The sequence below is a fragment of the Apaloderma vittatum genome, unplaced genomic scaffold (assembly GCF_000703405.1).
Source record: "Apaloderma vittatum isolate BGI_N311 unplaced genomic scaffold, ASM70340v1 scaffold13002, whole genome shotgun sequence".
In the NCBI taxonomy this organism is placed as follows: domain Eukaryota; kingdom Metazoa; phylum Chordata; class Aves; order Trogoniformes; family Trogonidae; genus Apaloderma; species Apaloderma vittatum.
This window is the reverse complement of record NW_009701964.1, coordinates 16508-29585: the sequence shown is the minus strand read 5'-3', so window position 1 is coordinate 29585 and position 13078 is coordinate 16508. Positions and strand designations below refer to the sequence as shown.

Below are 13078 nucleotides of genomic sequence, written 5' to 3'. Positions count from 1 at the left end.
CCTTCATTATGCAGCCTTGAGGCCTTTCACTGCACAGAATGAACTGCTGGGATTATCAGGATCCAATAGAAAAAAATATTTGTGATCATTACATTAATGTTTGTCTCGTGATTGCACAAGTTGGCCAAACAGATGATGGCTTGATATTTTTTTTTTTTATTTTTAGTACTTTTGATGTTGCAAATTTAAGTGCTCTTTTCAGGTAGGTGGGCAGGGCTATGCGTATGTGCATTTGTGTAGTTTTTCCAGATGTAAAAAGATCTCAGTTGTAAACGCAGAAAACCCATAGTATTCGTAATACTGCCACCATAGTCTTTCATCTAGACAAGCTGAATTGGTGCACCCACTACACAGTCATCTGCCTTCTTGACAAATAGTGTAACAGTGAAGAAAGCTTGCCCACTACTGTATTATTCTGTTTCTAATATTTAAAATATCATCTGTGAACAGTGCAGTACTTCACCACCCTGCACAGATTAACGAATTCACTGTTTAACTAGGGGATTCCTAGCAGAACAGGGGATAAAATGCATGCCTTGCAGGTGACTTTCACAGTATGAACAGTATTTTCACAGCAAAGTAATGACAAGTCCCGAGTGTTTGGCTGTCGTCTGGTCTCTGGGTTGTTTTCAGACCTTCTTCATCTCAGCTCTTGCCTTGTTATGTAGTATCCTAATTTCTGTTACCACTCTCCCTCCTATTTCCACAGTGGAAATTTCAGTCAATGAAGAGACCTTAGTAGAGTTGTATTTAATCTAACACAATAACATTTCCTTATTTTAAGATTAAAATATAACCTAAGACAGCATTTTTTCTTATATGTGGCTGTTATACTGAGTGCATGGCATGGACAGGACATGGAAAATATGGGGCCAAAGTCAAAAAGTTTCAGAAAACTAACAACTTGGAGACTGAAATATGCATTCTTTTCACCATTACATAACTTCTAGTGCAGGCTGTACAGATAAAAATAGAAAAAACTTCAATTCTTCCTTTCTGCAACGGTTTTAAAGCACATTAGGAAAAAAGTGGTATTGTACAGAAACCCTTTGAGTAGTTTAAATACAATTTTAGAAGCTTATCAGAATAGGATGTTGCAACAAATGACACCTTAAGATCGGTGGAGTAAGGGATTGACAGAAGATTTTGCTCTGACTGCTCTGCTGTTGTGGTTTCATTCATAAGATACATCACAGGCACATTCCAGGCCTTGCTGTGATGCCTGTGATTTATGTTCTTGCTCATCACCCTCCCCTAGCTTTATTCTTTGACATTTTGGGATTAATGGATACGACAGTGACATTTCAATTAGTGCTTAGAGTGTGAGAATAATTCACAACTGTTGGGTTGTTTCCTACTGTACTGGATACATTGGGTTTGACATTCTACTTAGACACAATAGAGTATGCTCAAACGCATTTTGAACTACAAGTTATGTGAATTGTAGAAGGTTATGCATGTCTGAAGATACATTCTTTAAAATTCTTGACAGCATTCTAGATATTTATTTCTATGTTTAATGTTGCATTGTAATTCTTTCCAGTGTTAACTGGAGGAGATGTGAACAGAGGCAGGAAAATGTGATTACTCGTCAAACCTTTTCATTTCCGCTAAAAAGCAATCAACAGTCCAACCAACAACCCCACAACTTGTTAATGAGTAAACATCTGTTGAAGTCAGTAAGTGCTAAAGTTCTTAGTCACAGCAAATAGGTAGAACGATAAGTGAACTTCCAAGAGAGGAAGGTGGAAGGGCAGAAGGTGATCTTGTAGCAAACTCTGAGATTTCATTATCCTGCACTGTATTTCTATGCAAAGTACCTAACTTTAAAAAGCAGAGCAGAAAATCTTGAAGTATCTGATATTTTTGCTCAATAGTAATAGTATCAGGTGGTCATCTGTGACGTTTTATAAAAAATAAAAACAAGTTATTATTTTCTTACTTTTGTTCTAATAGGTTTTTTTTGTTTCCTTCTAAACATTCCAAACACTTTCAGTCCAATTTCAGTTTGTCCTGTTCAGTTTGAAGTATTTCTCCACTTTCTCTACATATTTTATAATTTAGAGCAATGTTTTATCTCTGTATTTTACGCTGTTTTCTCTCAATGGTGATCTACTACGATGACTGGGATTCTTACAACAGTAATCAGAAAAATAGAATGTACTAGGTCCCATTGGATAAAACCCAAAACTTAGTATTTTGCTTGGGCACTCACTTTCAGTGCTCTGAGGAGGGAAATGAGTTGAGGAGGCATTTGCTATTTCTTGAAGATGAAATTCAAATGTAGTTGCTGTATCTCATTTTGTGAGAAGCAAGGTGTACATAATAGAAAACGAGCTTTTCAGAGACACCATCCAGATCTAGGTACCTTGTCAGAAATTCTAATTGCTGGAAGAGTTAATTTATGTGTTTTAACACAGCTGTATTGTAAGACAAGATTAATTGGCAGGAGGAAGTATGGTTGAGTGGGCATCCTCCTTCACCCAGACACGAACCTGTGCAAGGATGAAAAGGTTTTGCCTATAAATGAGCATAGTTTAAGTGGAGAATTAGCACAAAGCAGGATGCAATATACCTTCCTAACCAGCCCTACACCAGACATGCAGCCGGTCTCTCCTTTTTCACTCACTGTGTGGAGAACTGCAGTACCCAAGAGCAAGAAACACCTTGACCCAAGTACTCCCTGTAGTAGGTAATCTCAAGGTGGGCACACTAGAAGCTGAGGAACTAAAATCCTGGTTTCCCTTGAAAAGGCACTGTACTCTCCTCTGGAGGCCCCTCGCTTTACCTGCCTCCTCTCCCATCTGGGAAGTCAGGTTAACTTAATTCACTTGAGACCATCCTTCATCTGCCAGGCCCATATGGCAGCGTGGGAGCGAGGGGAAGCAGCCCAGCGTGGCTGGGGCTGGGGGCAGGGCTGGGGGCTGCTGCCGGGCCAGCTGGCAGCTCCCTCAGCCCTGCTCCTCCGGGCATGTTTAAACAGCTGGAGCATCCAACCGGGCTGCAAAGTGGCTGACAGCCTGAAGGCTGCAGAGATGGTCACCTGATTCGCTGCTCTTCCTTTAAAAATACATTCATAGCTTTGCTGGCCTGCCTGAGGATCAGTGCTATGATGCTGAAGGAAAACTGGTCTGGTTTAGCTTTTGTTCCTAGGTCTGGACTCTGTTTTTTACTTTCTGCCATTGAGCAGCAACACTACTTGTCGGGAATTAGGTACTGAATTCACAGACCAGCAGAGAGGCATAACCAGATGATGGCTAAATGATGGGGTTTTGAGAGAATGAATTTGTGACCTCTTAATAAATGTAGAAGTGCATAGAAATTCTGTATGATTTACAGTTAAAGATGTCTTAAATTCCATTTTTATCAGTCTTTTCCTGAGATAACCATTAACACGTGTATACGTCAATTCACATATATCCTGTATATAAAATATAATAAAAATATAAAAGCAGAGAATTAAAAATAAAATGGGCTGAATTATTCTTTACAATTTTTAAATTTACCATTCTCTTGTATATATTACCTTCCAGCTTGTTTTTGTATTGTTACATACTTTTTTCATTAGATCCTACCTCCTGTAAGTTCCCAAACTGGATGTTGTAGGAAGTACATTGAGGTTGAACATACCATGGATGCACATTGTGCCAAAGATCCTGTTCTATATACACAGAGGAAATCTACCCAGGATCAGCAAAGTGCAGGGAAAGAAGTTGTTAACAAAAACCTTGTGAATACTAGATTCACGTAATGCGTATTTTCAGCTTATTTTCTGCAAAAACATTTTAAGTTTCTGATTCAAACTACAAAGCAGCCAGTTATTTGCCCCTGTATGTGACAGTTTAATGGTCATCTTTGCATTTCTTTCTCATATATTATAAAATTCCTGAATGCTCTTATGCACACTAAAACAACCAACCAACCAGCTCCCTACCCCTCCAAATCCTCTTAAAGCCTAGAATGAATGTAGGGGGTGAATATTTTAAAAGACGTATATATGACAGTGTTTCATTATTATCTGGAAAAGGACCCTTAGGACAAAGTCATTAAGAATGTTAATCTTGTTCTTACAATATCTTCCTAAAATGCTGTGCAGTAGAAAATATTTAATTAGCTTTGTAAAATTGTTAGCAAAACTTAAAAGCCCTGAGCTAAGGGCGGAGCGGGAACTGTCTGACTGTTACCATAAGTAGATAATCCTTTCTGCCCTTTGAACTCATAAAATTGTAATAATGAAACAAATTCTACTGTAATCACTGGTCAAAAATTACCTAAATGTGAGAATATATGCTTGTGCGATAGCGAGTGTCCCTGGTGTTGTAAATGCATTCATAATATAAAATTGTAGTTAAAGAGAACAAAATTCATACAATAATTGCTTGTATGGTGCTTATTCTGTAGCTTCAATGATAGTAGGTACTATGTAGAGAAGCTCAACATTACTACATTATTTAATACATTAGGATAAATTCCAAACTATGTTAGGCTGATGATCTGCAGAAAGGATACAAATGTTTGCCCTGTGGCAAGTAAAAGTATCCCACTATAGGAAGGTACCTCCCAAAGTATAAAATGTCAGTAGCTAACTGAAAAGTTTTGCTGCAGGTCACATTTTTTGGTTATATTCACTTTTCCATTCTGTAGCCATTCCTTTGCCGTAGAGCTTCCTTCTCCCAGTGCTACCAGTGTGGAGTGGCTGGCAGAGCTGAGATTTTAATGGGACGGAAGCTGGTCTCCGTGTGCTGTGCATTAGCAGCAAATTATACAGGATCAGATACAGATGGGCCTTACCCTTCAAGAATAGGACGGGTTCTCCTTCCCTCTTCAGGGGATGTGGAAAAGACCCCTTCTCACCATCGCATTTATCCTCCCTGTAGGCGTGCTGCCACAGCTCACAACTGGGGGATCTCTTTTAGCTGTTTGCTGTGGGGCATTGTGAAGAATTCCCTGCTATAGTTACGATGCTTCCACTTCAAACACTGTATTTGGCTGACGACAGGGGCCAGCACCGTAGGCCTGCAGTCCCTGAAGAAAGGGTGATTCCAGTGGCCATGAAATACCTGCAGAAGACAGCCACGGAGGCACCCAACCCTTTGGCCTAGGGTGTTGAGAAGGGTGCTTTCACAAGCCTGAAGATCTTTTGTTCTTCTGCAAGTTGGTTGCACCGACTGCTTCCTCTTTGCTGCTTTTAAAGAGTTTCTTACTAAGCAAACTCTCTCTATAAAATGCTGGGGATGCTTTTCCTACTGCTTTTTATCTTTTTTATTTAAAAAGCATCTTTGTGGTAGATTGAAGCTCCCTGAAAACTCCTCTACAAAGTTGGTGTTACTAACAACATAGGAAAGACAGACAATTTCAAATTCAGACTTGAATATAATAATCAATGAGGATTGCCAACTATTACCAGTACTTGTCAGTGACATTACAGTGTTCTCCACAGGGTGTCTGATTGCTATCTTCTATTCCTTTAGTTGTTGATGATTCAAGTCATGCTCAGGTTCTATTCATTCTCTTGTTAACATGGCTGTCCATAAAAATGTTTGTACTACTGTAATACAAGGAATAAATTCTGCCTCTACTGATAAAGCTATTGCTCTGATACTGTATTCATCTATTACAAAAGCAATTCTTAGATTTTCTGAGGTGGTCTTAGTAGCTTCATGTACCACTTAAGTAAGAATCTTTATTTTTATTTACAATTTCCTTCCATATAATCATTTTTAGACTTGTGAATAGCCTATCTGTATTCATTAGTCTGCTTTAAGTTGAAACCATACATTCAGAAGTAAATGACTATATAGCCCATTATTTTACCATCATGTTAGCTCAGACACCGATGTTCTTCTGGATGTTACTTTCACTTAATGATCCAAATTTTCTAACTAGCCATTAAAAAAAAAAAGAATCTATTAAAGATTTCCTATAACTTTAAATGTTAGTAGGAGTCCATGTGGCATAGCAGAGCTGAGCACTGGATCTGAACACCTGCCATTGAATATTTCTCAAGCCTAGAAAAAAACTTTACCTTTCATTGTCTCAGATGATGGCTCTCTAAAACTATTACAGTGATATCTACTTTGTTCTGTTAAGAACTCTAACTGAAGAGCGTAAGAAAATTTCTCAAACTCTTTTGAAGTAAGATACCTAAATTGAGTGGGGCTGTGCAGCAGTGGGTGTTTCTGCAAATGTCTTTGTTATTAATGTGTGTCTGGGATAAGAACAACAGAAAAGTGTATTTTTTACTGTTATTGTTTCTTGATTTAAATGAATAGCTGACATTTTTCCATTACCATAAGTGTTACCATATTTTGTATTTTGAATATAATTTTGCCTTCCAATTTTGGCAGCCTATTTTTGGGTTCAAAAAGAGCAGAAGTTCACTATTGGCTAAAAGGAGTGAACAGGCATTTCAGCTCTGCTCTGACTGTGGCACATAGAGTTTTCCACCTGTCATCTACACATTAAATTAACTCCTACCTTAGTATTTGTCTTTTATTGCTTTTTGACTAGAGGTGGAGTTTTATAACGCAAATGCTGTAACAAAAGCAGATGTTTGAAAATAGGTTGACAGCCATGGAATTGGTATTATTTCAAAATTCTTCAGTAATCGTTCACCTTAGGCCAAAAAAAGGATGTTGGTTGTACCATTACTATGAGGTTTGAAGCAAAATTCCTAAAAATGCTCCTAAAGGTATTATTCTTTAGGATTATTGGGAAAATGATGGGAAAGTGTTTTGTTGGTTTCTTTGCTTTTAATCACTGTGAATTATTACTTTAATCTATTTCTATCAAACTAGTTCAACACTAGCTGTTATTTATATTGCATAGAGCTTGATTTTTCTGTTAGATTTTAAAGAAAAATCTGTATCTGTAATATTTTTAACCTTCCTTTGCAGTGTTTGCTAGTTCTGAGCCTGTGCCAGGATTCCAGGGAGACACCCTGCAGTTAGCTTTCATCGACCTCAGACAAGTAAGACATTAGTTGTTGTTTTTTATCCTACTAATTTCCCCTTTTGACCAACGCTGAAGTTATTAAGTTCGAGAACCTTTCATGTTTTTGCATTCCCATGTAATTAGTTTTGAAAAGCAGTTATTTCGAGTGTTGTTAGTGGCACTATTCCCTGTAATTTAGCATAAAACTGTTTCTCCAGTGTGTTGTTAGGGGGCACTGTGCTACTGGTGGTACTGTTACAGGGATGTAGGATTGAATTTTGGTCCTGACAATTTTGTAAAGATGGTGTGATGTCTTTTTGCAAGAGTGTACTTGCTGTACTGGCATGTACTGGCCTGATTCCATTCTGAGCACTTGGTTCTGTCTAGAAAACTACTGCCTGGAGAGCAGAATCAGGAATGCTTTTATTTAGCATTTCCTTTCCTTAATTTGTTACACAGAATTCTTTAAACTGTTAGAAAGAAGTTGTATTGCAACTAGGTGATCTTCATCCTATATCAAATTTAATTTTAAATGCCTTTCTATTGGAAGGACTTTTCCATAGTTCTTGCCAAAAGGAAGTTTTTTCCCAGACTAAAATCTACTTATCTTAATTTCACATAGTTATTTCTATCCCCTGCTCCCTGTAAATTCTGATGCTATATCCACTCATAGCAATTAATTTTCAAAAACTTTTCATACTTGAAGTAAGCTTTTAGAAAAGATTTATTATTTCACAAAATTGTGTCATTTAAATAGCAATATGAATTCATTAACTGTACATGGAAGGTCTTTAGCTTTCTACAGATGTTGGTGATATTTTTCACGACCATATGAGCCTGTCAAAGTCATGAGAAAGGAAGAGAATTGTATAAAAACTTCCATACCAAATTATCTATATGGTAAGAATATTCTTGCTTTTCATAGTTCAGTAGGTTTTTCACAGCAAGACTATGAGAAGGCATTTCAGAAGGGAAAATTACTGATCCAGAAGTATCCCAGTTTCTCCTAATAGTTAGTAAGGACTTATAGTCTTTTTAAATGAAAAAGTTGAATGGTAGACTTGTCTGTTACATTCTCACAGTAATACAAAAATTAACAATATTTACTGTGGGATAAACGTGGACTACGTGAGAAGGATATGGGATCGTGGCCATAAGATTCACTCATGTGATACTTGTACATCAGGAGTTCCAGAATTCAGCATGTGAAGTTGTACTCTGCCAGACTTCAAATACCGCAAGTCTTGCCTTGACTAGCAGCCTTCCTCTTTTAGATTCTTCTTTATTCTCCTTTTATTATCAGTGGTAGAAGTGACTAAACATCCTCCAATTTGTTTTAAGTCAATTTAGTTGAAGGCAAAGGATGCTGAGAGATTTTGGCACCATTTCTGTCATCCACCAAAGTGGTATAAATCCTTGCAGAGCCTATGTTTGTTTCAAGGGAAAACATGATTTCCAGCTGTGCAAGAGGGCAGGGTGTGTACATACTTGCTACAGGAAATAAATAATATTTTTGTATGTTTTAAGCACCAACTGTTGAACATGTTGCATAGATAGGGATTATGTTGTTTACGATAGCTCTCGGTTTATATCGGCAACTTCAGAATTTTCTTGATGCAAGTAATGCTTTACGGAGGATGCTCTGTGTGCCAGGGGTATCTAATGGGATACTTTATGAATAGTAAAAGCCTGGAAAACTCTGTTGAGTTGCAGTTGGAGCTTGTAGGTGCAGAATAGTTCTAGTATATTTGTTTTGATTTGTGGGGTTTTTTTACTATATTTTTGTGTGCTTCGACAAAAGGTATTGCAAGCGTACGTTAAAAACACTCAGCGTTTAGTAAAGATTTGCAGTGTTTTCCCTCTCTTCCTTATTTGTGATCTATTTCTATCTTAATAGGTTGGATGACAGTTCTTTTCAAGAATACTTAGAAAGGCAACAGAGCCTTTTTCAGAAAGTTCTTATAAAAGGTCATGCTTCTGTTTTTTAGTTTGAATTTGATACTTCTTCATGAATTGCAGGATATGAAAGATAAGGAAGTAGATCCAGTGGTCAGGTTTTACCTGCCCACCCGGACTGTGCCCTGAGGTCAAACTCCTGATATTGGCTGTTCGGTACAGAGGAGCTGATGACAGGTAGGGGCTGATACAAGGGGGAAAGCTTGAACCGTATCAAAGCTAAAAGGCAGGAGATTTGGGACTCAGTGAGAGACTGTAGCTAAAAGATGGATCAGCAGGATTGCCCTCTTCTTAAAAAGCAGCTGACCTGCAAGGGAAAAGACTTTATCGTCCTGCCAATCACATGGTTGCTAATGGAAGCCAGTTATCTCAACAACAGCTTAGTCTCCCACTGTTGTACTAGGGCAATGTGTGAGATTAATGACGATTGTGCAGTAGAATATTGTGGCGCATTTTACTGAAGTCATTTACAAGGAGTCAGCTTGGAAGACTGAGAGAGAAGAGCTACCCTTGGATGGTTAGCAGAGGAGGAGGAGCAGCTTTGAAAAAAATGCCATAGATATTTTAGTCCTAACAGTTCCTGATCCTCCATCTCTCCCTGAAGACAGTGTGTGGACAGCATGTTGGGCCCAGCAAGCTAGCTTCTTTCCTTCTTCTTTCCATGGATGTAGAAGAGCAAACAGAAGGAGAAATAGTTGACATGAGAAGGAGTTGCCTCTAAGAAGAGAACAGTAGTCAGTAGCAGGAAGCTCTAAGAGGCCAGGAATCGCAGAGATGCAGGCACTTACCAATGTCCCCTTTGATAAGCCACCTCTTTCTTCTTATACTAACCTCTCTTACGCTCTTTTTGTATTTAACATGCTCCTTAGAGATCTTAGTCATCTGTAGAAACCCTAGTCAGTAAAGATTTTTGTGCCATTCCCAAAACCATGGTATCTCAGCATCTTACAGAGGTGAGTTGGTGTGGTTGGCTAATCACACATAGCGCATGCTGATGGAGAATCACATGGCCATGATCATCTAGAAACTAGCAGATGGTAAGAAAACTGGGGTAGATTCATGGTTCTGGACACCTGCAATAGCTGTGTCATTCCTCATGCTACTTGTCTTGGTGTATGACCTGAGCCAATTATCAATGTCACATGCTCCTTTGAAGATCCTGATCCCTGGCATCTCTTGAAGATGACTCGGGTCTTCTGCAACCTGCACTGCTCTCTAAAGATAATGTCTTGCTACTGTCTGCATAGAGAACCTGGGTAAATAGTGCAGTGGCCCAAAGTGAGATGGAACGAACTGTCAGGATTTTGCTACCAATTCATATCCAAGGTCAGTTGGAATTAACCTTCAAAAGTAAAGAGGTCTTAGTTTGTCCTACTTCAGTTAGTCTGTGAGGAAGCTCACTTTCTGACGTGAGTTGTTTTGTCCTCGTTACGATCTGTTCTTCAGTGCCTGAAGACTAGGGTTACAGTTCTGGAGTGTGATGAGGTTTTTTTGATGTCATGGACACTTAATTACAATTTGTGCGCTATTCTTTGGTGAGCCTGTGTAGTGTGCAGTGGACAGGAGTGACAACCTCATGGTAGCCTGAGAGTTCAACACTTGTTGCCCTAGGGCAAATTTCTGGATTCTTAACCAACTGGGTGGTAACAAATGCTTATTCTTGAAATCGAATTGCTGCCTGCAGAGTTATAACCTAAGCTGCAAATGTAGCTTGACTTTTTTCACTTTAGAAAACTTGTTTCTAGTATTTCTCTCTGCCATGAGTACTGCTTCAGTTTCAAACAGGCCTTCTTCCTCTACTGTCTCATCTCAGACAAGGACTCAGCTAGCTTAATGATTGTGGAATTTCCTTATTTTGCCAGGCATGAGGAGAACTTCGTCTCGTCTGTGTTCTTTCGGCACTTAAGTGCATGTTGTTAATATCCTCCATTTGATGTCAGTGCTGGTCCTGCAACAGAGGCAGCCGTCTCAAGTGAACTTTATCACATCCTGTTGGTAACCCCAGAGTTAAGCAACCACTGTAGCAATATCTCCACCCACTTGGTAACACAGAGTTTATGGTTTGATGGTGGTGTCCCCCAGTCTGGAAGACCAAGGGCTGTGAATGACAAGGTCCATAAATTCTGCGTAGGTATGGGAGAAAATTCTCAAAGATTTTCAGCAATTTCTGTTAACACTTTGGTAACATTAGAGATAAATTAGACATAAAGTTATAATACAGCCCATGTGATTAATATACAGAATAATATACCATGGAAACATTAGAAGATATATTTTTGTCAGTCTTTTATTTATGATATGTGTAAATAAGCATGTTTATAAGCACTTCTATGAGCTCAAATTATGTATTCATTCTAAAACTTGATACCTGATATTTAAAAGTATAATACATTTTCTTCCAATTCCAAAGTATAGTGGAAATGGCGTGGATAGTTTCTTGGGTTGCTTGCCCATTTCCTTTGTAATGCATTTTCTGGTGTATTGTGGGTGAGAAATATTACCAACCTTCTGAACTGTGTTGCTTGCAACAGATATAAGATTATTTGAAGGAGAAAATTCTTACTAGTACTTAATAGGTCTTCCTCCTTCTTGTTTGCTTCTCATTCATTACTGAGAGGCGATACTGTCCTTCTGATAAACTCAGACGTAACTCGTTGTAGATAGGAACTGTGTAATGGATCACTCGGCTTCAATCACAGCTTCGGGATTGACTGCCACTAAAGGCAGGCTGACAGCTCAGTCTTCTCCACTGTTTTGTTTGCAGTGTTTAATTTGAATTCATTTCCTGTGGTAGTGACTGCATTTCAGCTCTAGCTTGTATCTGATTCCCCTAAGATGCAGCATGCTGAAGCTCTCACCATCTGTGTTCCCTGTGGAGAATGCTCTTGAGCCCTTCAGTAGACCTCAGAGAGTAGGTTGCAGCCTGTTGCTAAACCTACGCACCATGACTCTTGGAAGCTGAGGGCTCCAAAGGTGTGCTGTGACTTCCTTCACAGGCTGCCAGCTTGCACAGTGCCTAGGCTTTGAAACTAGTAGGGTACCCCCACCCCTGGCCTCTACTCCAGAGAAGTCTTGAACTGAAGAAACGTCAAAAGTTTCAGAGAGGGAGAAATCCTTAACAGTTTGTTTAGGAGCAAGTCTTAAAAACTTCAGAGTTTAAAGATAGAAGTGAGCTTCTCTTTCATAAGGCAGCAGTTTGAATTTTTAGTTAGCAGGTAGTACAGAATATTTCGTCCTCTGCTTCTGAGGGAAATGGTTGTTGAGACTTTCGTCTTTGCAGAGGCTCTTTCACAATGCTTACTGATCCCTTTCCCCCCACCATGCACTCCCAGCTTCTCTGAACAAGCAGAGGAGCGTGGTACATCTGTAACATGAAGCCCAGCCTCAGGGTGCAATGTAATGGGATTTGTGCTTCTCTAGGTTTCAGTGCAATGCTGCTTATTCAGCTAAAGAAAGGAGCTCAGATTTCAGACAGCAACAGAACAGGAGTTGCATCTCTCTGGATTTCACACCATAGGTCCTCCTCACTTTGCTGTGGGGGGAAGGCAATACTTTTGCTGGCCTTCTCTATAAATTGACTGCACTAAAGCAGGAGGAGGGCTTGAGGCACACTGTGAGCAGAACAGGTACAAATCAAAGCTCAGTATCTCACATATTTGCATCATACAGGGGTGGCATGCATATGCATACCTGTGTTCAAAACGACACAGGTATTTGAGTGTGATTGCATGCTAAACTGTTATCTGGCTTGCAGGGGACACGCAGTGTCTTTTCAGAGCACTATATTCTTGCAAGTAAATAGGAATTCTTCACACAAACATGCCAATTTATTTGTAAGCACTTACATTCCCTAATGACACCTCTTACTTTTGATTTCTCCTTTTCAGCTAGCCTCTGTGAGGCCTGCAGCTAGTCACAGTAGGCTCAGATCACAAGTTGTATGTATAGGTATTTGGAAGATCTCAATCAGTGCTCTGTACACAGCAACAAGCCAGCTCATTACTGGGGTGGGATTTATACCTGCCAGCTGGTAAGAATTAGAAAGCTTTGGAAACAAATGCCCAGAAATTAGCAGTGGGGAGTCAAAAACAAGCATGGCTTTGGATACACTGTCTTGATAAGGATTTGCAGAATCAAAGCAGGATGGCAAGGCAGTCATTTCCTGGCAGTGATTTCCTACTCTGTTACT

The 13078-nt window shown here is 39.2% G+C and overlaps 1 protein-coding gene across 1 annotated transcript in view; it reads left to right on the top strand.

The window, feature by feature from the left end:
• Nucleotides 1-12700, top strand: part of EXOC6 (exocyst complex component 6) — a 54037-nt gene extending 41337 nt beyond the window's left edge. The window contains exons 19-20 of the mRNA XM_009879351.1: nucleotides 6897-6970; nucleotides 12222-12700. Coding sequence (XP_009877653.1) covers nucleotides 6897-6970; nucleotides 12222-12230 — 83 coding nt within the window. The 3' untranslated portion in view covers nucleotides 12231-12700. The remainder of the gene's footprint in view (nucleotides 1-6896; nucleotides 6971-12221) is intronic.
• Nucleotides 12701-13078: the final 378 nt, after the last annotated feature.